Here is a 26,862-nt window from a genome sequence, read left to right as displayed (position 1 = left end):
TAGCCAGTACTCTCTAGTTTACAAACGAAAACGACAGAGTATGGCAGGTTCAGACAAAATACCAAAAATGATTGTATATTTTATTAAAAGCCTATTTTTTCTCTCTCTCTCTTTTTTTTTTTTTTTAAAGAAAAGTCTAATTTGGTTGTTGTTCCCTTAGGTACACAGTACACAGTTCATAATTCATTTGATATAAAATGTCAGTTTAGATTCTTGCACTTCTTTGATAAATGAGAAAAAACATGTACATTTCAATTTCCGTCTACACAGTTCTACCAGCAAACCAGGCCCCCCACTCCCATTGTGCTGCTCAAAGACCTTTGTGTTCAATTAAACATCAAGATTCAGAAACGTTAGGGAACTATATTTCCAAGACATACAGCACAAATATGAGAGACTGGGAAAAAAAGGTAATGATTTTCCTACCAGGTAAAGTGATCTCTCCCAAAAAGCATCTTTGATCCCTGAATTAGTTTTCAGTTATTATTTAATATATCACAACTGTTAGCAGCTTTCTTTACATTCATATATAAAGTGATATAGTCAGCTCCACAAAGAGCAAACCACCACATTCCGCAGCTTTTCCCCTTCTAAACATTTGCTTGTGCCTCTATACCCATGAGTGCTAATGGGGAAAATGTGTGCATATCACAGGAAGTGGGGGGAACTAAGCTAATGGAATCAGCGATCATTCATACTGTAGAGCAGATTTGCCTACATCACCCAAGCCTGTCATTGACTGGCTCGCTGAATTAACAATAGAAGATCTACATGCAAACAGTAGGATCAGGTCTTTAGTTGTAGTAGGCAGGGCTGACTCCAGACCCCAGCGCGCCAAGCGCGCGCTTGGGGCGGCATGCCACGGGGGGTGCTCTGCCTGTCGCCGGGAGGCAGCTCCGGTGGACCTCCCGCAGGCGTGCCTGAGGAGGGTCCGCTGGTCCCACGGCTCCGGTGGACCTCCCGCAGGCATGGCTGCGGATGCTCCACCGGAGCTGCGGGACCAGCGGACCCTCCACAGGCATGTCTGCAGGAGGTCCACTGGAGCCGCAGGACCGGCGACCGCCAGAGCACCCCCCGCGGCGTGCCGTCGTGCTTGGGGCGGCGAAATTACTAGAGCCGCCCCTGGTAGTAGGAAATTATTACAATTAGAAAAATAGCAAAACACAATGTCTATGTAATTATTAGTTATTTTCTCATGTAATCAGTGAGATCCAGCCTGATAAACCCAAACAGTCAAATTTACAGAGTAAACAAGAATTCTTATCACTTCTCAAAACTGCCAACTACTATGCTATGGCTGTCACCTCACATTACAAGCTGGTATCATAGTGACAGTATCCATAAATTAATACATATTAGAAAACAGCCAATTTATTACCAGATTCTGAAACTTACTCACATTGAGAAATAATTCATTTGATTGGCAGTATGAGTAAGGGTATGTCTACACTACGAAATTAGGTCGATTTTATAGAAGCTGATTTTTATAAATCAATTTTATACAGTTGATTGAGTAGGTCCACACTAAGCGCATTAAATCAGCGGAGTGCATCCTCACTACCATGACTAGCATCGACTTACGGAGTGGTGCACTGAGGGTAGCTATCCCACAGTTCTCGCAGTCTCCACTGCCCATTGGAATTCTGGGTTAAGCTCCCAATGCCTACTGGGGCCAATACATTGTCACAGGTGGTTTTGAGTATATGTTGTCAGTCACCCCTCCCTCCATGAAAGCAACGGCAGACAATCGTTTTGTGCCTTTTTTCCTGGGTTACCCATGCAGATGCCATACCATGGCAAGCATGGAGCCCACTCAGCTCACCGTCACCACTGCTCTTGCATCAGAGAGGCTTTGAAAACCAGTTTCATGACTGGCCAGGTTTCGATGTGACAGTTGTGTGTGTTTCTCCTTGATGCAAACTCATCTGCTTTGTTGATTTTAATTCCCTGTAAGCCAACCACCCTCCCCCCTTCGAAATAAAGTAACTATTTGTGATGGGTTGGATCACAGAAAGACCCTTGGGAGCTTCCACCTGATGTGCCAAGACTACCTCTGCCCCTGCTTTCCCTGCCAGGTCGGGACCCCAGCACCCTGTCTTGCTGAGCCGGACACTCCCGTCTGCTCCAACATAGACCCATGGTCTGAATTACTTGCTCCAAAGCTGCAGGTTTACCTGAAAGCAGCTAACAGGAGTGTGCTTGTCTTTAACACCCAGATGCCCAACTCCCAATGGGGTCTAAACCCAAATAAATCCATTTTACCCTGTATACAGCTTATGCAGGGTAAACTCATAAACTGTTCACCCTCTACAACACTAACAGAGATATGCACGGCAGTTTGCTTCCCCAGGTATTAATACATACTCTGAGTTAATTAATAAGTAAAAAGTGATTTTATTAAATACAGAAAGTGGATTTAAGTGGTTCCAAGTAGTAACAGACAGAACAAAGTAAGTCATCAAGCAAAATAAAATAAAATGTGCAAATCTATGTCTAATCAAATTGAATACAGATAATCTCACCCTCAGAGATGCTTCAGTAAGTTTTTTCCTCAGGCTGGACACCTTCCAGGCCTGGGCACAATTCTTTCCCCTGGTACAGCTCTTGGTGGTAGCTAGGGGATTCTTCATGATGGCTCCTCTCCTGCTTTGTTCTGTTCCACCCCTTTATATATCTTTTGCATAAGGCGGGAATCCTTTGTCCATCTCTGGGCTCCCACCCCCTCCATCTCAATAGAAAGACACCAGGTTAAAGATAGGTTCCAGTTCAGGTGACATGATCACATGTCACTGCAAGACTTCATTACCCACTTGCCAGCACACACGTATACAAGAAGACTTACAAGTAAAACAGAGCCATCTGCAGATAATTGTCCTGGTTAATGGGAGTCATCAAGATTCCAAACCACCATTAATGGCCCACACTTTGCATAATTACAATAGGCCCTCAGAGTTATATTTCATATTTCTAGTTTCAGATACAAGAGTGGTACATTTATACAAATAGGATGATCACACTCAGTAGATTATAAGCTTTGTAATGATACCTTACAAGAGACCTTTTGCATGAAGCATATTCCAGTTACATTATATATATGTATTCACTCATTAGCATACTTTTATAAAATCATATAGACTGCAGCATCACACTATTGCTTTGAAACCATTTAGTCTTTATTAATTAAAAATAAATTAGATAACGGACAAGGTAGCCCAGGTGGGGTGGAGGAGGAGGGAAGGACAGGGCCACATTGCTTATTCTAGCCACACTAAAAATCAAACTGTTTGAATGACAGCCTTCTGTTGCTTGGGCGATCCTCTGCAGTGGAGTGGCTGGGTGCCCGGAGCCTTCCCTCCCCCACTCCCCCTGCATTCTTGGGCGTCTGGGTGAGAAGGCTATGGAACATGGGGAGGAGGGTAGGCGGTTATACAGTGGATGCAGTGGGGATCTGTGCTCTTGTTGGCTTTCCTGCAGCTCCAACAGATGCTTCATCATATCCGTTTGCTCCCCCATTAGCCTCAGCATCGCATCCTACCTCTGCTCTTCATGCTCACTTCATTATTTCCTGGTCTCTGCCACTGAATGCCTCCATGCATTAAGCTGTGCCCTATCAGTGCGGGAGGACTGCATGAGCTCGGAAAACATGTAATCGCAAGTGTGTTTTTTCGCCTTCTAATCTGAGATAACCTCAAGGATGATAGGGGGACCGTAGAAACATTCTACGTTCTATGATTCTGGGGGGACAGCATGGTCACCTGTGCTGCTGAGTTTGCCACGCTGACCAAACAGGAAATGAAATTCAAAAGTTCCCAGGGCTTTTCCTGTGTATCTGGCTAGTGCATCAGAGTTCAAAGTGCTGTCCAGAGCGGTCACAATGGAGTACTCTGGGATAGCTCCCGGAGGCCAAATTTGACCCAGCAAAGTCGATTTTAGTGCTACTCCCCTCATCGGGGAGGAGTAGAGAAGTTGATTTTAAGAGTCCTTTAAGGAAAAGGGAACAGGGGTTGTGTGTGTTTCATTTTTTTAAATCGACTAACGCAGCTAAATCAACCCTACCCCCTACTGTAGACCAGGCCTAAGATGTTACTTGCTCTGAGCAAAGGTATCAGAATCTGGTCCATAAGTAAAGAAGTTGCAAGGTAGCTTTGCAGCACTGAGGTGCAATCAGGGTTGCATCAATATCTAATAATAATAATGCTGAATAAAGAAAAATAGTCCTTCTTAGCCAGGACCCCAAGGGAAATAATCTGTGTCAAATTCAGGGCTAGATAACCCAGAGAAAAGGGGAACCAGGAATCAGACTATGATGCAGTCATAATCCAGTTTCTGGTCTTCTCCTGGGGCAGAAGAACTAGGCTTGCTCAGGACAATTGAGCCTACAATGCTTTCTATTCATTGATCTCAATACAATTATTAAATATGATATTCACTTTTTGATATACACTCTGTTGTTAAAGACATATTACAAATATACCGTATATTCATTAATGCACTGTTGGCACCAGATCCTCAGCTGATACTAACTACCATAGCTCCATTTGAGGTAATGGACGTATGCACTCAATGTATACCGTTGAGGGTCTGCCCCTCAATTTCTTGACTACCAAGGACTTGCTGAGCCATTACAAACATTGAATCTATCTCCCCTTGTAAGTATTCTCACACTTCTTATCAAACTGTCTGTACTGGGCTATCTTGATTATCACTTCAAAAGTTTTTTTTTCCTTACTTAATTGGCCTCTTAGAGTTGGTAGGGTAACTCCCACCTTTTCATGCTCTCTGTATGTGTATATATATCTCCTCACTATACGTTCCATTCCATGCATCAGAAGAAGTGGGCTGTAGCCCACGAAAGCTTATGCTCAAATAAATGTGTTAGTCTCTAAGGTGCCACAAGTACTCCTGTTCTTTTTGCGGATACAGACTAACACGGCTGCTACTCTGAAACCTGTCAAAAAGGACTTGCTCGTTTCTTGTAAAAAATTGGCTGGCCTAGCCTAACTGATTGTAACACTTAGTTTCACTGTTGCATATATTCAAGTCCAAGCTAAGTTGGCTGTGTTTTGCCCAGCATCCCAAAACATACGCAGAGGCAGTACTGCCAACTCTGCATATAAAAATGACAGCATATTAAGTGATGGAAAGGAAGACTCATGAAAACACTCATTCCAGTTTTCTTCAAGAAGTTTAAAAGGCAATTAGTATTTCCTTTTTTTAAACCAAGAGATCATGCCATTGACTTTAAGAAGTAAGCTTTCAAAACCACTGTGGAGGTTTTTTAGCTGCCTGACTGACACTAAAATCAACAGGAGTCGCCTGGCTGAGTTTTCACACAAACCTCTGAAAATGATAATTTTCCTAAGAGTGATTGTCTGAGATATAGTTCTACAGAGTCCTCAAAACTTCTGAGAAGAACAAAACAAAAAACAGAAGAAAAATAACTGCAGTTTTTCTTGCAGTGGGACCCATCAAAGAGCTACGAGTGCATCGTTTGGTCGGTGAAGGTGTGACACAGTAACAATAGCATTTTGCATTTTTAAATTATAGTGAAAACATTCACCTTCCCAGAGAAGAGTCTAGAAATCTATCCTCAGGCAACGATCTGAGTTCTCTGCTCAGACGCTGACTCCCTTTGTGGCCTAGGACCAAATTCAGCATTGGTGTCATGTGTGAAACCCCAGTGCTTGCATGTCTGTGACCAGAGCAGAATATAAGCCTCTCTATCTGTAAAGTGGGCACATTTGCTTCACACGAGTGTTGAGGGCTAATTAGTGAATGTTTGCAGGGAGCTTTAAAAACAATACATCGCTATATAAAGATTACAACAGTGCTGAATGGTACCGTTGTGACATGAGATGTGTCATTTCCCTCTCTCCTGCCTTCTCCCTTAAAGGTAATAATTGGAGATATACCAATCTCCTAGAACTGGAAGGGACCTTGAAAGGTCATTGAGTCCAGCCCCCTGCCTTCACTAGCAGGACCAATTTTTGCCCCAGATTCCTAAGTGGCCTTCTCAAGGATTGAACTCACAATCCTGGGTTTAGCAGGCCAATGCTCAAACCACTGAGCTATCCCACCCCCAACTCATAACCCTGGGTTTAGCAGGCCAATGCTCAAACCACTGAGCCATCCCTCTCCCATCATGAGTGATTAAGATAATAACTTCAGTGGGAAGCCATCCCTTGACCAGATCCTTTTTAAGGAGGGTTTTTTTTTGTTTGTGTCAGAGGGAGAGGTCAGGGGCTGCACACAGACACAAGTTACAGACAGAAGTGTAATACACATGTATGTGTACACAATCACGCAGACACAGAAAGAAAGTCATAGTGAGAAGAAAAAAAACGGCATGGGGGTCAGTATCCAATGCTATTGGCAGGACTCACAAAGAACTCGACTGCAACCTTAACCTCCGAAGTAAGGACCAGTGAGTGTATAACTGTGTTTTGTCATGAGCAGACCAGAGAACGCACTGTGGCACAGACAGTCTGAGGTTCTCCACCGATTTCCCCTTGCTTTGAGAAAGGAGTAAATTATTTCACCTCTTGTCATGGAGCAGCTTACTCTCACCTGTGTGCCCTGCCAGTTACCCTAAGAATTGCACTGAGGAAGCTCCTTCACGAGCAGAGAGATAATGATAAATTAAGTAGGGAGAGGTCAATATCCAATGACAGATGTGACTCCAAAATAAAGAAATATCTTTTTAAAAATAGTATGAATTCTGAAGAGACTTAAGAACCAAATGAAAGTTAAAGATAGGATCAGATGTATTTTTAAACTAAACAAAATGCCAGCCATATTGGGGCTATTTTAATCAGAAAGGAAAGATATAAAGGCAAGAATACTTTTATGGTAATGTTTCTTAAGGAACAATGTCTCTCTATTTATCCCCTGGTGAAGAGGGAAAAAAATAGTGGTTTTGATTTCTCCCCTTCCTTCTCTTCTTGCCCTCAGGAAGCTCGTAAGAGAGTCCCTTAATTTCTTTCCCGCCCTACGTAAACCACATGAGATTATGTAAACGTGTTAGGCTGGCAGAACTTTGCTGGAGGCTGGTAGAATCCACTGTAAGCAGAGGAATTTCAAAGCTTCCTCTACTGCGCTCAGTAACACAAAGTTGGTGCTTTAGTCAAATGTTTTATAAGTAGCATAACTTCTACAATCACACTGCCTTAATGCAGGAAGTACAAAAAGTAAATGACAAAAACCAGAAATTGGCCTTGACTTCCAGTTTATGAAAATGCCATTTTGTTGTGGAAACCTCAGAAGTGCTGTCCAAAATAAAATAAAAGGAGCTTTGTAGAAAAGGGCTAAAATCATACTACTGCAGCAACATAAAAAATAGGTTCCCAACCCCCACAACTTGTATATATGTGAAAACAGCTGAAAAGACAAAATTCATGATGTGATTTCTCACACATCTTCTGTATATTTTCACTAGGAATGTAAATATCTTTATTGTAGAATGTATCACAAAGCACGACGACTTTATTAGGAGTTCTTAACAGTCTTGGTAAGAATTACACTGAATGGAAATACAGTACACAAATAGGCTCGGATTATATATAAATTGCATACATCATCTAAATTGTGCACTTGTTTTATACACAGTTGAATAGGACTGACAAGAAGTTTATATGGTGAGAGGTTGTCCTTTTAAAATACCATCTGCTGCTAAATCCCACAACAGCCTGGTTTCCATATTTTCTATATATTTTTCTGTGTTCCTATACCAGTTTCTAGTTCTCTAGCACTAAATATATTCTGATGCAGTTTGTCTGCAAGACTATGCAGCACTTAAGACTCAAGCTAATGACTAAAGTTTTGAAGAGATCTAGAGTGAGCCCCCTGCACCTAGCTACAGCTAAGCCACCCAATTCACCATAGGCTAGGGGAATCATTTGGTAACCATATCAGTTTTTGGGTTAATTGTACCTTTATAATGTACTATCTTGAGCTGTTTGATGTGTTGTCTCATCTGCATTCTCAAATCCAGTACAAATATCAGGGCCGCCCAGGGGAGGGGGGAGGGGGCAAGTGAGGCAATTTGCCCCAAGGCCCCCCAAGACAATGCTCCGGACACGGCCCCACCTTCCCCCATCCCCCGGCGCCTCAGTACGACGCGTACAGGAGCAGCCCTGGACAAAGTCCATATTAACCCTGTCAGGGCCTGTGTTGGGTACACACTCCATCATACTCATGAACATCTGTTTCACTGAAAACCTTCCATCCAGCTCTAGTGGCTTCCCTTTCCTCTTTCACATAGAACAAGAACAACAACCAGAAGGAGCCCAGAAGCCTAGGGGGTTCCTTCCACAAAGCAGCTGGCCTCCCCTCCTCTGTCCACATGGAGTACAGCACCAGCAGCCAGGAAGAGCCTTCACAGACTCCTGAATCATCCACTCCACTCCACTCTGGAATTTCCCTCCTCATTTGCGGTCTTGCCGTTGACGGTTGATGGCCCTTCATCCTGCCCCTCTCTCACCACAGATACCGAGCATCTCTCCAGGCTCACTCTGCCTCTCAACTGTGATCTCACTCCTCTACCCGCTTCCTTCCTCTCACCCCTCTACCTCCTTCCTGCTCAGTTTCCCTGTCTCACTCCAACAATCCTTTCCTCTCTCACACTTCAACCCTAAGTGTCCTGAAAAAAACAAAGAACACAACATCTAAAACTAAGTGTTTGTAAATAAATAAAACAAACATACAAAAATAGGACACAGGTCTGGCACAAGGAGAATATTTGCCATCACCCTGATCATTTTGCTCAGATGTTATTTATTTATTATAATTATTTGTTATTTTTATTATAGTTTCATCTAGAGGCGCCAACTGGGCATTGTACAATTGTATATTAGCAGAGAATCTTTGCTTACAATCCAAATAGACAAGGCAACTGAAAAATGAGAGCATGGAAGTATTATTGTCTCCATTTTACAAATACAGTATATTGTAATCCCTTCCACAACACTTCAACTGTTTTTGTCTAACTGGATTGGAAGCTCTTTGCACCAGTGAATGTATGCATATTCCTCTCTGTTTGTACACACACCTAGTGCAATGTCACCCTGATACTGATAGAGGTCTTTGGGTGCTACCATTTTACAAATAAATCATAATTATTAATACATGCATACTATGTAAAGAGGATTTTGTTTGCAGTTTATATGTTGTATTCTTTGATATCATTTTCAAACCTTAAATTCATTTAGCTAATTCCAATAATTTTAAAACAATTTTATTTCCAGCATTTTTTATTAGCTTAAAACCTCGAACTGGTGCTGAGGCTTGTTAACATAGTACCTTTTACAACTTCTACCAAAGCAGTTTAGGATAAGATAAATAGAATGAATTTATTCTTTTTGGGAAAATATAAAACTCAGAAGAAATCTGTTTCTACCTCTGCGGTATGAAATTTGTCACTAATCATTTTAAACTATGCCCTTTTATGCTTCTTCTGTCTCTTTTCGCTTTCTGTGCAGTTCTTTGATGTAACAAAGACAGTTTCAGACAAGATTTCAGTTCATCTGGAAAAAAAAAGCTTTAAGTCTTGAGGCAAAATGCAGTGTATTTAAAATTTATACACTCCATAATGCCTTTGTTCTGAACTTGAACATCCTGCAAAACTTCTCTGCTTTCTTTGCCTTCCAACTCTAAGATAATTTGTTCTCCTGGTTTCAGCTTATTATTATGCAAAAGTGACTTTAACTCGTGGTTCCATCATTTAACTACATGCACAGTCATGGCTGACCCTTTCTGATCAATTGCCAATCCATACAGGTTTGACTGATAAAAGAGCCAATTAGATTTAAGCAAATTAAGGGACATCACCAATGTCAACCACTTATTAAACTGAATGCTGAATTCCATGCATACAAAACACTAATGCACCAAGTCCCATTAAGAGTTGAAATCCTAACCCCATTAGTAACTCCGGACCGCTACAGGGTAAGGGTCAAAAGAAAGTTTCATATTTATGGATTAACATTTGGATTCAATTTTTATTTTATTTTTTAATTCTTTTCCAAGAACTCTTGAACCTGAATTGCAATTCTAGTCAAGCACTTATATAAAATATATTCTTTATTTCTGAGAGGTTTTTTTTTTAGAGTTGAATTTAAGCATTGCAACTCGGTTTGGTATTTTAAGTAAATTCAAGGAACTGCATTCCCAGAAATTAAGATGATACATTTTCTTAAGCAACTGATAAGACCAATATGCATAATAGTACAGGGCTTAATAAATTAGAATATATTTCAAACAAAAATCAAAGAAAACAAAGACACCTTGTCTGAAAATTAGTGAATCAACTGAAAAAATACCCACTATTTAATAGTATTGATTTGTTGTGACTATTAAGATGGAATTCTCATTTGTTCTCTACCTTTCCATCTGATTTATGGCCTTTTATCATACTCTATAATGTATTCTCCATAGCGCATATTTTTGAACAGTAGAGGTTTTTTGCTCCTTGAAAAGTTATTGCTACCGTTTTGGACCCACTAAAAGACCATATTTAATCTTTATATATTTAGGTCTCAACCCCCACACGTTACTAAATACTATAAAACTTGTAGTGTTCAAGAGACCACCCTCCCTTTTTAGGCAATCTTTTGTCCAAAAAAAACCCTCTCCCTCTCCAAGAATCTCCAGCTGTATTAAGTATAACTCTTCACCATCTTTGCTACACATCACTTAATCAAGCAATTGTCACTCCCTTGTGTGATGAGTTACAACAGGTGGCTCTGTATTCCTGATCACACTTTTTAAATACTGCAGGATGAAACAATGCTTCTGTCACTATTTGCCACTGATGTAGTCTTAAATTTCATTGATCAAGAACCATGGAGGTTAAAAGATGAAGTCTAAGATAGGGTCAAATCCTGCTATCATGTGCACAGTTCAAGGACATGCCTGGGTATAAATCACCAGAATCTGACCCACAGCTTTTAGCTATAACCATGCAGAATCAAATCCTGTAGCCTTGTTTCATTCCTTGGGGTCAAGCAAAACTCCCACTGATATCAATGAGTGAAATCCCGGCCCCTACGAAGTCAATGGCAAAATTTCCACTGATTTCAATGGGGACAATATGCCACCCAATAACTTCAATGTACAGGATTTGTCCCACTGATAAATAACTATTACACTTAGAATATAGAATTATGAATTAGAATATTAGTTATTGCACTCAAATTAAACAGCGATTATAATAAAACATAATGGAAAGGTAAATATGGATAACAGAATGTCATATATAACAGTACTTCTCTCACATGCACTGATTCATTTATTATTCATTTCAGTATGGCTCACAGTCCACTGGAAAATGGTATGGAAGATTTCTTTAATAACTCTCAGTGCTAATTTAATTCTACTTAAACACACATATTCTAGTGAATGCCACATGCTTTTCAGCATGATTTTATGTGTAAATCAGGATAATATGTTTTCAGATCATTAAGTAAAAGGAAGCATGAACTAAAACCTATTTAATCAATGAGGTATTGCCTTTAAACTACCACAAGGTCATAAAAAAGATAATTTCAAAGCTATAAGTTTCCTAATTGTAATCAACAACAATCTAATGATGAAAGAAAGTATATCCTAATGGCTATCATAAACTTGTGCACATCCTTGCCTATCTTCAGAGATCCTGTATCTTTTCATTTTATAAAACTGTCAGCACCAAGTTTCTGATTCCTTCCTTCAAAACTGAACAATCACACACAGATTAGATGTGATGTTAATGGATAGCTTCAATAAACAATTTATCTCAGATTTAGTTTATTATAATAAAACTATATTTTTGATTCTTAGCATTGGATAGAGATGAGTCCACTATTAGAAGCATATGGTATATTATGTGAATTGATCCTCTTTTCCTGTTCGAGAATTGTCCACACACAGTTTACAATTTTCCCTTAGTCAAAGTTATCTGCACATTTGTCTACAAATAATTTTTGGTCAGTACATTGTTTGCAAACATATTGTTGTGAGTATTATTTGATATTTGTGTTATCTCGGCTAATTTTGACTGTATATGTAGGTTCCCTGGCATTGTTCCTGGTCCTTTGCTCCATAAATATACTACTAAGGATCAGCTTGTTGTTTAGCTCTCATTTATAGGTTCACAATTCACTTTTAGGAATATTCACTTATGTTTCACTGTTTCTGCAAACATTCCTGCTAGAAAATTCATTCATTAGACTATTCATGTAAAGACAATACAAAAGGGACACAAACCCATCTGATGTGAGTTCAAGCTTTTATTTCAGTGAGTATGCAGATAAAATGTTTGCAGGTATTTGTTCAGCTCTGGTATGAAGCATATTTCAAATCCTTCTTGATAGATAACTTACCAAAAGTGGACTAGATCCTCACCAGGTGTAAATTAGCATAGTTCCATTGATTTCAGGAGATCTACACCAATCTGTGATTCCAGCCTGCTGCTGAAACTGAACTTTACTATTAACACACCAACCACTTCAAAATATATCCAATAAATACTGTTCTTGTGTATAGCTTACACTTTCTATACAGAATCAGATTATCCTCTGCAGTGTGTGCACCTATCTACGTTCTTGTATCAGACTAACCTATCACTAGGCTAGCTGAGTGCCTCTCACAAACAAACAAAAACTGCAGGACATTTCACATTCACACACACAAACTTATGGATATCTACTTCTGCCTTCATATCTTACAGTTTTTAAGATGTGCAATAGGTTGTATTAGAACAGGGCCGGCCCACAACATTTTTGCGCCTGAGGCGGGGAGCTAAAATGATGCCCCCATACCTCCTCACTTGAGCCAAAATTTTGAAAGGTCTCAATTCTGCCTTCCTCCAGCACAGCACTCCACCATCTCTGTGCATCTAGAGCAGAGAGAATACATACGCACCAGCAGCAGACACAATTTTCTACACTCTGGGTCCTAGTGGTGCCCCCCCCACAGTCTGGCACCTGAGGTGACCGCCTCAGTTCGCCTCATGGTAAGGCCAACCATGTATTAGAAGCTGAACCCAACAGTTTTGCAAGTAACAGTTGCTAACGCAGACGTTCCTCTGAACGTCAAATACTCAGTTGCAATAATAAACAATGTGTTCACTAGAACAACACAGAATAACATAATAGTATAGCTGTAACATGCAGAGCGATAGAACTTTTTTTCTACTTACCCCCTGGAGGCATGGCTAGTGTTATGGGATCACTTATCACGCTGCCTTGGCTATTGGAAGCATTTACTTGGACAGTGTAGTTAGCAAATGGAATCAGTCCTCTAATGGGCACCCATAGGTTGGATTCTTTGCTGCTGTGTAAGATCTTTGTGCCATTTACAATAGTGTAATTAGCATTAGCTGTTAAAAACAAAAAGGTGGGGAGAACAATAGTTAGGTTTTGTACCTTCTGCAATTCCTATTCTTTATGGACCAAGTTCTGACACTACTGGTGTCAATGGGGATTTTGCCATTGACTTCAATGGGAGGAAGCGACGACCCCATTTGAACATTTAATATTTTTGCCCAATTTTCTCCTTTCTTCATGAACAGTTTGTGGTATTTGCAAGGTACCAAAAGAATAAAATCATAAGAACTAACCGTATACGTACAGAAACGGATTGCTATAGGCTGAAAACATGGGCCAACATCTGGGAGTCATTAGTGTTCTGACAGCTGCTTTAGAACTGTTCAAATGAGCAGGATCATTCAAAAAATTAGGGATGCAATCTTGGCCCCATAGAAGTCAATAGCAAAATTCTCATTGACTTAATGGGGTCAGGATTTCTGCCTAGAAATGTGTACTTCCATCAAAGCAGTAGATCACTCCCATTTACATATGTGAGAATGACAAATGTTGGTTGAAAAGTACCTGGGCTTAAATGTGATCTTGGACCTAATGAAGGGGGAAGAAAGATTGACAGCATTCTATTTTATGAAGTATCCAAAGAGGCCTACAGGCTTTCAGTTGAACTGGGAGATTGGGATGACTAAATCCCCTAGGCGTCTTGGAAAATCCAACCCTTTCATATGCCCCAAAACCCCTGAGGAAAGAGAAGAGAATAGGGAATTTGCACTTGGGTATCTGAGGGCAAAACTGGGCTAATTTACTGTCCAGTGTTTTGAACATGTAAAGTGCTATACAGGTGATAATACTACCATCATCAACATCGCCTATTAAAGTCAATGTGAATTTTTCATAAAAATCAGTGGTAGCATCACAGAAGTGTTCAAATGCCACAGTGACAGGTATCTGATTAGATAGAATATCTAATAGCTGAATGGAAAGATGTAGGATTTTAAAATATCTGGAACAAAGGCAATATGAGTTGTAATTCTCAAAAGCAGCGGATTTAGTTCTCCAGTCTGAGTCCACTGCAAAACCAAAATACAATAGATACACATATTTCAAAATAATAATAATATAACCAAATTCTGTTCTAGTTACACCTTTCTGAACACTCACTGGGCTCCATTTTTCTTTGTGCATGTTTAATATGCATTGTTAAAACTGAGCACATTGTTAAGCCTGAAGCAGTTTTTCAAACACCACTTTCAATAGCACTTCCAACACATTCACTTACATCCTCACACAGGCCAGCGCATACTATAAGTGTTCTCTCTATGCAGCCATCATACTCTGATTTGGTGATTCTTGCAAACATTTTGTAATTCACTTATTTTAAAGGTATTGGCCCCAAATTGCAGCCATGCAACTTTCTTGATGTCAACAGAATTGCATGGATGGAATTTAGGGCATGGTTTTGATTATTCCATAGCTAAAGTATCGTAAATTTACTTCCTCTTGTGTTTTAACTTTTAGTCTTGCATTCCTTTTTTCAGTCTCCACTGAAGTCCAATTTATCTGTTGGCCAAATTCTGCCTCCATTACAATACCACTAAGCAATACAGTGTAACATAGGGACAGATGCTGATCTCATTTACACTAGCATAAATTCAAGTAACTTCACTGAAGTTAATACATTTAATCTGGATTACACCAGTGGAACTGAGAACAGAACTATGCCAATAGACCCTATTTTACATGCCGTAATGAGGGACACATTTTCTCTCATGCAAGAAAACTGGCGTAACACCTTTTCACATTCCACAAAAGGTATAGATAAACGCCGCAAAGGTAGCATTATTCACCTGAGACCATCCTTATGCAACCTCACACATTCTACTCCTTCTAGACAGGAATTGTGCATGGGGCCACTGCTTGATCTGGGTGTCTGTATATGCATCTCAACCCCTATATGCCTCTCAGTGAAGCAGTCTCTCTTTCTGTTTGTGCTTTCACTACTGTTTTATGAATAACAGTGAAAGCACAGAAAACACAGTAAAGTGCAAACACCAAGTCCATATATACATACAAGCCCCAATTTATGTAGTCTACCTAAGGGCTTGTCTAGGCTATGGTAAAAGGTATATATTTAAAACCTGCTAGTGAAAATGTTCTAATTAATAAGTTTTAAATACCTAATGTAGACAAAGCATGATGTATTTTAACACATTAGACCTTTGTATTGTAACACGGGCTCCCCAAGGTTCACTTCACTCAATTAATGTGTTAAAATGTATCTTGCCCAGTTTACACTAGGGTTTTTAAATGTGTTAACACCTTTCATGCTAGACTATACAAGCCCTAGATGAACACACATGATTTCCCTGCCCACTTGTTTGTGTTCCTTGTTTTTTAAATCTCTTTCCAGATAGGTAACAAGCAATATTATCTTATTTTTAAAAATGCAGCTTAGGGGGAAAAAATCGACAAGGCAACACTTTGTTCTAAGTTGTCAGGATAACAGCATTAATACACAGTAATTATACAATTAGTTGTAACATTAAGTTCTAGTTATAGCAGAATGATTACTCGGCAATTATAAGAAGTATATAATTACTCGATAATTATGAGAAGTATGTAATTATATAACCATTTTATTCAGCTCAAAAATGAACTTGCACATTTACAATGAGTTAGACAACACAGCAATTCAGATTCTTCACTGCTTTGTATATTTATAAACTGAAGAGCACCGACCATTTTCCTAACACAGACCAAGAGTTTCTTATTGCCATTCACAGCCAAGCTACTTACAGCTACGGGCAAAAATAAAATATTAGAAAAATATTTTTAAAATGCAGGTCCTCAAATTGCTCCTGCTGGGAGTGACATGCAATGTGCAGCTTTACCACTTTTCACTGCATAAACTTTGCTTTCAGTGGGCTGGAAAATGCAGCCACATTGGTTCAGCCTGACAAAGTGCTATGATGATAAGCGTTTCATATCACCCTATGTCATTCTTGCCTAGTCTGCCTCAGCTTGGTCCTTATTTGGGAGTATAAATAGATTGTGCATCTCTCTTTCCAGTTTTCATGTGTGTCCTTTCCCCCACCACACTCTTAGTTCCAATCTCAGCTTCCTACAGAGGGTGCCATATTCCATTGTGAACAATAGCTTGAGATACTGTTAAATCCTTAAGGGCAATTGTTTCACTTTGGTCAAACGGTCAGTGCTTCATAGTATCTGACATGACCAATCACTGATGCTTCAGTGGAGAAGTTCCCATCACCACCTTGCTGAAATGCCCATTCTGGAGGAGCATTCCCAGGCAGGAAGAAAATAGCTTCCCCCAGAGCCTGCCAATCTTGCCCCTGAATGGCCTGCACTGCTCTCAGAGATATGAACCCCTCCACACATACATGCACAGCTCTTCTTCACAGTCCCTGGTTTCCCCAGGTTCCTTGATCTTATTCACTCTCAGAAGGACTTTCTTCCAGTTAGGTTTCAGAGTAGCATCCATGTTAGTCAGTAATCACAAAAAATCCAGGAATATTTTTGAGTACAGACTCCAACGAGAAACTGCTGAACTTGAATTAATATGCAAACTAAATACCATCAGTTTAGGCTTGAATAGAGACTGGGAATGGCTGAACCATTTCATACACTGAATCTATTTCCCCATGTTAAGTATCCTCACACCTTCTTGTCAAACTGTCTGAAATGAGCCATCTTGATTATCACTACAAAAGTTTTTTTTCTCCTGCTGATAATTGCTCATCTTAATTAATTAGCCTCTTAGAGTTGGTAGGGCAACTCCCACCTTTTCATGTTCTCTGTATGTGTAGATATATATATATCTCCTTACTATATGTTCCATTGTATGCATCCGATGGAGTGGGCTGTAGCCCACGAAAGCTTATGCTCAAATAAATTTGTTAGTCTCTAAGGTGCCACAAGTACTCCTGTTCTTTCTTCCAGACAGGCTCTCTCCGTTTCTCCCCAACTCTGCCTGATTCTGATCTCATTTTCAGTTTTTTGCACAAATGTAACTTCACTGACTTCAGTGGAGTCACTCCTCATTTACACCAGGACCACTCCTCATGATTCTTTCCCCTCTCAGCCACCTGGATGAAGCCTGGCTTTTTTTCTCCCTTGACTTACTGCTGCTATCTATATTGGTAGGCATGGATCATAAGGATCCTGCCTTAATATAGCTCTTCCCCCATCTGTGTTTTATGATGTCATTACGATGATACTCTAAGACCCTCCAACTAAAGGCTACCAAAAATAAGTTTACTTCCTCACTTTGTTAAAAAAGAATATCTATCTACATACACGGAAAAGAATATGCAGAACAAGAAAAAAGTAATGTAGTAAAAACCTCCTTTTGTAACTTATATACATTCCACCTGTACATCATTGTAAAAAAAAAAAGTGCAAAGCTTTACCCAGCATTCTAGTTGGTGGGTGTTTCTAGTTGAAGGGTCTCTATCATTAGAAGTACAGTTCAAAAGGGGTTCCAAAGCAGCTGCACATCCTTTTTTATTGAATACCAGTGTAAATAGGTGCATAAAATTCATGCAGCTTGGTGGTGCGTAAATTAATGCTGTCCTGGGTACATCATCCTATGGGGTTCACTAGATTGAAATAACATAAATGGGTATCCTTTTCCATTCTTGTTATAATCATTGTCACAAGAATTTTAATGCCTCATATATTCCGTAATTTTTTTCTGTGTGCTGTACTGCTCTGACCTTTTCAATATTCTGTAATTTGACTGGCTGGCCATTTCAAGTTCTCTCCTTTTTACGGCCTTATTAACTTGTGGGGAAGAGGTGAAATGGACAGCCAATCAGAATACATAATATTGCAAAGGTTACAGTAGTACAGTATTGTACCAGCATTCACAGAGTACTGTATATTAGGCATTAGCATTCTGCTATCTTATTCATGTGACAAAGGTTGTAACTAGAACAGAAAATGGCATAACATGAAACCATTCTCACAACTAAGACTATAATGAGAAAGGAAGTAAAATAAACCAAATACATTCTTCTAACATTCAAAAATTGTATTTTTGTAAGAATGTTTCTCTTTCCCATCTGGATAAAAATTTAGGTAGAAAAGATGTTAAATTGAAAAACTGCATCCTGTACACAAAATGACAAAAGTACATTCTGTATCAAGTGGGCACACTTTCCTCAAGGAACATTGGGTATATTTATTACTATTATTAAGTAGGTCCTTGATTACTAAGGCAATAAATTTTCAATGCCAAGCACTTTACTGAGAGTGTGGAGATTTGGGGTAGGAACTTACAAACTAAGGTCCTTTACACTTTCTGTGGACATTAAAGAACCATGATGCTTTTCATAAGAGCACTGTTTTTTTCCCCCCTGGCTTGGTGTCCTTGGATAAAAAAATTTTCTCTCCCCACTCCTGGGGGCAGTGTGTTGTATGCCAGTTGACTGTTGTTCTCTACCCTAGAAGGGGCTGCATTTCACATGCTATATGTATGATATGTGAAAAGTGCTGTGAAATCATTCAAGATGAAAGGCACTCTATACAAATAAAGTACTTATGCTCACATACATATTTAACACTAGATTGTTTCCTTTTAACGTTACATTAGTGTCCAGGAAAATATGATGGTTTTGTCACATTCTAGTCACAAAGACAAGATAACAAATATTTTCTACTACTGTACTTCAGAATGCAATTTATTTGGTGAGACTGCGTTTAAGGCTTTGTTTCAAGTTCTGAAACATGACTTCTGACATCTACTGTTCTTATATAGAGCCAGATTCTGATATCCTTACTTGCATTGAGTAGAATCTTGCTCCACAAATACTCACATTCACTTCAGTGGGACTGCTCATACTGTAAGGAGCTACTGAATGAGTTATAGTATCATAGAACTTTCATCTGAGGATCTCAAAGAACTACACAAACATTATCTAATGAACCTGCACAACACCCTATGGTTATTTTTAGACCTATTTTACATGTGGGCAAACAGGGATACAGAGGCTAAGTGTCTTACCTCAAGTCACAAAAATAGTGAGCGGCAGAACTGGGAACAAGATTCAAGCCCTCCACCCTTCCCATGAAGGAAAATCTAAAACTCCACAAAACCTCCTTCTCCTCTCACAATCCCACACCTTCAACCTCAACAACTTAATCTTCTAGAACGATGTCCTGCCTCACCAATAAGCCACCCGCCTCCTTATCCTCACCTCTTCATTTGATCACAAACCCTGTATCAACTCCCTACCTTCACAGAAATGATCACTCAATTCACCTTGCCCTCACTCAATACTTCTCTTTCTCTGATCATTTAATGTCCGTGTTACCATTTTCTAACCTCCTTCAACACCACTTACCAACCCTCATCAACTTTCTCCCCACTTGGCCCTTCCACAGCCTCCAATCCATTGAAGTCCATGGCTTCTCTACTGCTCTCAGACTCCTTTGCCCTGTTTTCTCTCCTCTGCTGTTTCAGTTGTTGATTCCCCTCCCTCTGCTCTCTTTCTTTGTCCCTCTCCGTGACCAAAAAGCCCATCCCTCCAACCCCAGCTGTGCCCAGACTTGTACTTCTCTCTATATCTGGTTCTGTCCTACTGAACACCTTGGAGAAAGTCCTGTGACCATAGAGACTCTCTCCACTACAAGTTTGTTCTGTCTTCCATTAATTCTGCCATATTGTCCAGCACTCATGAATTTCATTCCCAAAGCCCCAGCTGCATATTTACTCCCACCTAAAATCCTCCCTCCATCACTCTCTCCTACCCTTATGTTTCTAGTACAGTATTTAGAATTAAAAACAAAAGACACTACAGATTGATTTTATGCCATTAAGAAAGCATATTATATTTTCCCCCATCTTTATTCGGGTGGATATCACATACTACTAACTGTTTTTTCAGTGTTTTCCCAATTACCATAACAATTTTTAACGTGTGAGTTTTCTGTTTTTCAGTTGGAGTTATTGTTCCTCTTTTCGACAAATTGTTATTTTTCCAGATGAGTGCACTGCCACCTTTGTCTCAATCAAGTGAGCAGCTATTTGTTCCTCTGCTCTTGGAGTTGGCAGATGTGCTGTTCTTACACATAGATCATGGTCTCCAGCCTTGAAACTGTGCTTTGTAACTGAGAGTCTCTCTTATCATAGGCTACCCTTATTCCCATTTTGAGGGCTCGGAGAGGGTTGCTGGATGTTATGAGAGCTCCTTATAAAAGATGGGTAGCTCAACGTTAACTGTGATAAAATGGCAAATCCAACTACTGCTATCAATCCCAAATGAGCACCTACTCTTATTAATAATGAAAAGCTCCCAACTTTTGTATGATCCTTGGACTGAAAGCACTTTTCTTTTTTTTTATTAACACTTTTCCATGATAATTAAAACATGTTATAGTTTTAAAAATGAAAGGTACAGAATATTTAAAGAACAAAGAGAAAGGGCATATGGCCTCTCTCAGCAGGGGACTGAGAGTCTAAACTCTTGAGTTCTATTCCTGAATACAGCACTCAGTCTCTCTCTGATTTAGTTCCCCCCCTCTGTCAATTGAGGCTAATACTACTTACCTATCTGACAGGGCTGTGGTGATCATTATGGCTTGTAAAGTACTTTCAGAGCCCCAAACGAAAAGAGCCCTTGTAAAGGAAAAGTATTATCAATGGATGAAAATTCCCGCTTATTCTTATCAGTGCGAACAAGTCTAAATCCTAAGGTGGCAAACGTGAAGGGACATGTCTTTATTTGCTCACTCCATTTTATGGATTAGAATTCACAGGCCAGTCTAAGGATGCAGCGCCAAAGCAGGAGCTCCTGGAGGAAACATGACTCAGGCCAGCACATGGGTTTCAGGGGGGAACCAGCTGCTTAGAATGAAACATGTATCTGTTCCTCTGCTAGGTGGTGCAGGGAAGGGAGGGTCATGGCTAGGGGAGGTGAGCAAAGTCCTTACACTCAATGGATGACTACCTTTTGGGCCTAGCCCCAGTTCACGGTGGGAGTTCGTTCCTTGGACACTCTCACCTACCTCTTGCTCATCCAACTGAGTCACAAGAGTCTGGCCAGTGAAAAACCTTTGTGTTCACACCCTAACTTTCCTTGGCTGTTTGTAAGTGGAAATATCTGTCAGGGAAGAGAAATTTCTCCTCTTTGAATGAACCATTTACTACTTTCTTACTGTCATTCAAATCATCTACACCGCTTGCACCTGAGCCTTTCATATTACTAAGAGCTTCTATTTCATACAGCACAGCCAGAAGAGCATTGAAGCTACTGCATAAGGACATTCATTATCATTATTTATTATTTCTACTGCAGTCACATCTAGGGGCACCAATCAAGAAAGAGGGCCTCATTGTGCTAGGCACTGTACAGACCTGACCTAAAGAGCTCATGATCCAGTTTTTTGTTTCCAACATGCAGAGTTTAGCTAATAGCAGGGTGCACGATAACCAGGAACAAAGATTTCTGCATTGCCTACATTAGCATTTAGAATGGTGTTAGTTAACTGACAACAGTGAATTCAAATTAAAACACTAGTAAAAAACCTCCAGTCTTGACAGACCCCTAGAGTGGGATGAGTATGAAATTGCAGAACTACTAACTAGTATGTAACCTATTGCTTAAATCTGCCCCTGTAGCAGATGGCCAGAAGACAGATAATGTAATGCCAAGTTTTAAAAAGGTTCCAGAGGTGATCCTGGCAACTACAGGCCAGTAAGCTAACATCAGTATCATGCATATTGGTTGAAACTATAGTAAAGAATAGAATTATCATAAATGAACATGATACGTTGGGGAAGTCAACAGGGCTTTTGTAAAGGGAAATCATGCCTCATGAAACTATTAGAATTCTTTGAGGGTGTCAACAAGCATGTGGAAAAGGGTGATCCAGTTGATGCACTGTACTTGGACTCTCAGGTTTTGTCAAGGTCTGTAGCAGGATTGCTGGTTCAGTCACCAGGCCTTTCGACTCCGGCCTCACTTTCTCTTTTTTCCCAGTGTGTCCAGGACCCTGGATGTAGTTCAACTGAGTCAATTTCCTTGGCAGTAAACCCCTGTCCCTTCCGGTACCAGTACTAGGCGTAGGGAATCTGAGGTGAGAAGAGGGACTCAGACCCTCCTGCTCCTCTGGGTCCCAACCCAGTGCCCTGAAAGTGTGACACTAGGGGATGGCCTATATGTGGCCCACCTCCTGTTCGCCTTCCCCTGGACTACTTCATACCCCATCCGTTGTCTCAGCTTGGGGCATGGCTGCTGTCTGAGTATGGTCCTTTGCTCCAAACCCTCAGTCTCAGAGCTGATGCAGGTAACCTCTACCTCTGGCATGATGTCTCAAAGAAAGATGGGAAAGACTCACAGCAAGACTTCCTCAGTAAGAACTCTTTCTCCTCCATTATCAGGGCAGTGCTCATCCTGGAAATGGCTTCTCTAGTCCTCCTGCCTGGGCTGCTGGAGCTCTTTTTAATACTACTCTTTTCCTCAGGAGCATGCTTGCCAGTATCTGAGGGACAGAGCTTTCCTGGCCCAGTACTGCGCCAGCCTTTCCCCTGCCACAGCCAGAGAGAGGAGTCTGTAAACCCCATAATAAGGTCCCACAGCAACAGCTCATAGGCAAAGTAAGCAGTCATGGGATTAGAGGGAAAATGCTCTCATGGATTAGTAACCGATTAAAAAATAGGAAAGAAAGGGTAGGCATAAATGGTCAATTTTCGCAGTGAAGAGAGAGAAACAGCAGAGACCCCAAAAATCTGTTTTGGGACCAGTGCTGTTCAACTTACTCATAAATGATCTGGAAAAGAGGGCAAAAACAGTGAGATGAAAACATCTGCAGATGATGCAAAATTATTCAAGATAGTTAAATCCAAATCTGACTGCAAAGAGTTACGGAGGGATCTCACAAAACTGGGGGACTTGGCAACAAAATGGCAGATGAAATTTAGTATTGATAAGTGCAAAGCAATTCACATTGGAAAACCTAATCCCAACTATACATGCAAAATGATGGGGTCTAAATTAGCTGTTACTACTCAAGAAAGTGATCTTGGAGTCCTGGTCGATAGTTCTCTGAAAATATCTGCTTAATGTGCAGCATCAGTCAAAAAAAGCTAACAAAATGTTAGGAACCATTGGGAAAGAGATAGATAATAAGCCACACCTTGAATACTGCATGCAGTTCTGGTTGCCCCATCTCAAAAAAAGATCTATTAGAATCAGAAAAAGTACCGAGAAGGGTAACAAAATTATTAGGGGGCAAACTTCCATCTAAGAAGAGATTTAAAAAACAGACTCTTTAGCTTAGAAAAGAAATCACTAAGGGAGGATATGATAGATTCTATAAAATAATGAATTGTGTAGAGAAAGCAAATAAGAAGTGTTATTTACCCCTGAAGAACCACGGGTTGCCCAATGAAATTAATAGGCAGCAGATTAAAAACAAACATAAGGAAGTACTTCCCCAAGGTACAGTCAACCTGTGGAATTCATTGCCAAGGGATATTGTGAGGCTAAAAGTATAACTGGGTTAAAAAAAGAATTAGAAAAGTTCATGGAGGATGGGTCAATCAATGGCTATGGCCCAGGTGGTCAGGGATTCAATTCAATGCTCTGGGTATCCCTAAACCTCTGATTTCCAGAAGCTAGGACTGGATGACAGGCGATGGATCACCGGAAAATTGCCTTGTTCTGTTCATTCCCTCTGAAGCATCTGGCACTGGCCACTGCCAGAAGACAGGAACTGGGCTAGATGGACCAATGGTCCGATCCAGAATGGCCATTCTTCTTATTTTTTTGAGAGGTTGCAGGTCTCCCAGAAACCTGTGCAGGGGAGAGGAAAAATCTGTTTGCCCTGTGCATAAGTTGGTGGGCTCAACCAGCACTGTGATGCTCACTGGTCTGTGATGTTAGCAGGATGCCTGCATGGAATACAGACTCTCTCAGGAGAACTCAAAGTGTATACAAATGACTAGAAAGTTGCAAAAAATACAAATGTTTACATCATCTGTGATGTTGTACTGACAATATAGCTTATAACCATTGATGTCATCTATTTTATTTGGGGTTTTATAGATGAACCATGAGGTCTTGTAAATTTCCTCTTTATTTCAGGAGATAGCTTATAGAATAAAAACATTTATATGCAGTTAGGTTTACAAACTTCAAGTCTTTATCTTTTAATGTCTCCGTCATCCTTCCTATAGGAAGCATCAGTACATAAATGGAGATTATTATCTGGTTTCTGAATCTGTGTTCATAATTCATGGTTGCCAATATGAATTTTCAATTCTCAAGGGACGCTATCAGAAAGAGACTAGCTAAAGAGCACTGAGCAGGACTGGGGGTCTCAAATCCATAATCAAATATCTAGATTGATTGTGTCACTTGCACTTGTATTGATTTCAATTGGAAGAGCTGACCCAAGGGAATAATAAAAATGTGGAATAAAACTGATTTAGGAGAACAAAATTAATCCTTCTGTGAGTGGTAACGAATCGGTACTATTTAACCCTTTCAATCACAGAGTGAAAACACTATTTTTTCAGAATGCTGAGCTAGCCAAAAGAAGTTGTATCAAAAATGCCAATACTGTCAAATGCCATTACACTAAGTTGTAATGCTCTAGAAGGAATGAAGTTCTAAGCTTGATCTAGGATTTTTATTTGACAATAAACATATTTATGGCTTTTCCAGTCAACCTTACATGTGACATCATAAATGATGCAGCTGCAGATCCAAAGTACCACAAAATCACTCAGGAGGACATTTATTGTACTTATTCAAGTGATTTGGAAGATATGTGAGAACCAAAACCAGAGCTAACTAATATATCTTTTTAGCTTATTTAATTATTGTGGCAAAAGCTATGTAAAAATCACATGTATAGCATTATTTAATTTATTGTACGTCATATCTACCAAAGAACACCGGTCTTAAGCTCTAGGTACCTTTGACATAATATAAAAAGTTATATATTCAATCCAAGTCCAATTTGATCCCCATCAGATTATCCAAATAAAAACTAATAATAAAGATAAAAGAAATATCCCACCAAGTTTCCCCCCCCCAAATCCAGTCGCCATCTTACTTCCCCTTCTCCGAGAAAATAGATGGCCTTTGCTACATTCTCTGGAGGTCAGAAGACTTGTTCTGGACAAAGATCTAAGATCATCCAAACTTATTTACCTCATCTGTTAGGGCTCTGATCTATTGTATATTGTTGCTGGAGTGGACTGGGTTGCATACACAGTAGTCACCCACTGGAAATATGCGCTGGTTGCCTTTCACTTCATAAGGGAGCACAAGAATTAGTTGGCTTTCAGCAACAACTTAGAAGGGTGTAAGAAATAAGATAAAGAAGAGGAAGTCTGCTTCATTTTGCATTCTTCCTGTAGTTGCTTTTTCTGCTACATGATTAATGATATTTCTCAAAATTCTCTTCATTTTGAGAGTCATAACTCATGTTAGGCTTTAAGGTACCAGTTTGATGCGCCCTCAATTATTTCTGAAAATTACTGACCTCAGGAAAAAAAAGAATAATGAAACTGAATTTATGGAAAGTGTTATTAATATTTAAGGAATGGATACTTCCTTAAGGAAGAGCACTGAGAACATTTTCAGTTTTGTGCATGAATATGTTTTTGTGACCGTCATTTTCAGCCATTGTCTACATTGCTTCCTGCATTTGGGCTTTGACAGGTTGAAAGGTACACCACAAATTTGGTCCTGAGAGTCTTGGTGGGAATTGAAGACTGTAAATAATATTAAGCAACCAAAAGTCAGCATTCCTCAGTGCACAGTTCACTGAATCTATCTAGAGCAATAACATAGGTTGGAAGTACCGTTTACTATTGAAACACCTGCAGCATCTAGGCTTTTCTTGGTCTTCCATCCAATTACTGATCAGGCCTGTGTCTTCTTAGCTTGCAAGCTCTGATGAAGACATACCTAAAAGTGGTAGGGTACATTGTTGTGTACCTGCACTACAGTATGGTAGCAATGAAGTTGCACATGGCACACTGAGCAGAAGCAGACTGGTTAACTATGAAAAAAAAGAACTACGTAAGTTGAAGGAGCAAAAGATCTTGAAAACAATATTAGTTGTAGTATGACACTGGGGTCTTCTACATAACTATGAAACACAAAACCAACGTTTTCCTTGTATTGTCTGCAATAAAAACATACACTGCATGAAACAGGAAAGAAAAGAATGCCTGATGCTGAAGGAAAGCCTGTTTGTACTTAGCTTTGTGAAACTGTTCAAGGACTATTCAGCCCTGAATAAACATTGTCCAGTAATTCTGCTAATCATAGAATCATAGAATCTCAGGGTTGGAAGGGACCTCAGGAGGTCATCTAGTCCAACCCCCTGCTCAAAGCAGGACCAAACCCAACTAAATCATCCCAGCCAGGGCTTTGTCAAGCCTGACCTTAAAAACCTCTAAGGAAGGAGATTCCACTACCTCCCTAGGTAACCCATTCCAGTTCTTCACCACCCTACTAGTGAAAAAGTTTTTCCTAATGTCCAACCTAAACCTCCCCCTCTGCAACTTGAGACCATTACTCCT

The 26,862-nt window shown here is 40.0% G+C and overlaps 1 protein-coding gene across 1 annotated transcript in view; it reads right to left on the bottom strand.

Moving 5' to 3' along the window:
* Positions 1-26,862, bottom strand: part of USH2A (usherin) — a 577,940-nt gene that overhangs the window by 195,070 nt on the left and 356,008 nt on the right. Inside the window, exon 38 of the mRNA XM_039530373.1 lies at positions 13,175-13,354. Within this exon, the coding sequence (XP_039386307.1) occupies positions 13,175-13,354 (180 nt within the window). The remainder of the gene's footprint in view (positions 1-13,174; positions 13,355-26,862) is intronic.

This window comes from Mauremys reevesii, linkage group 3 (assembly GCF_016161935.1).
Source record: "Mauremys reevesii isolate NIE-2019 linkage group 3, ASM1616193v1, whole genome shotgun sequence".
In the NCBI taxonomy this organism is placed as follows: Eukaryota; Metazoa; Chordata; order Testudines; family Geoemydidae; genus Mauremys; species Mauremys reevesii.
Note: the sequence above shows the minus strand (reverse complement) of the source record. Positions and strands in the feature narration are given on the sequence as shown.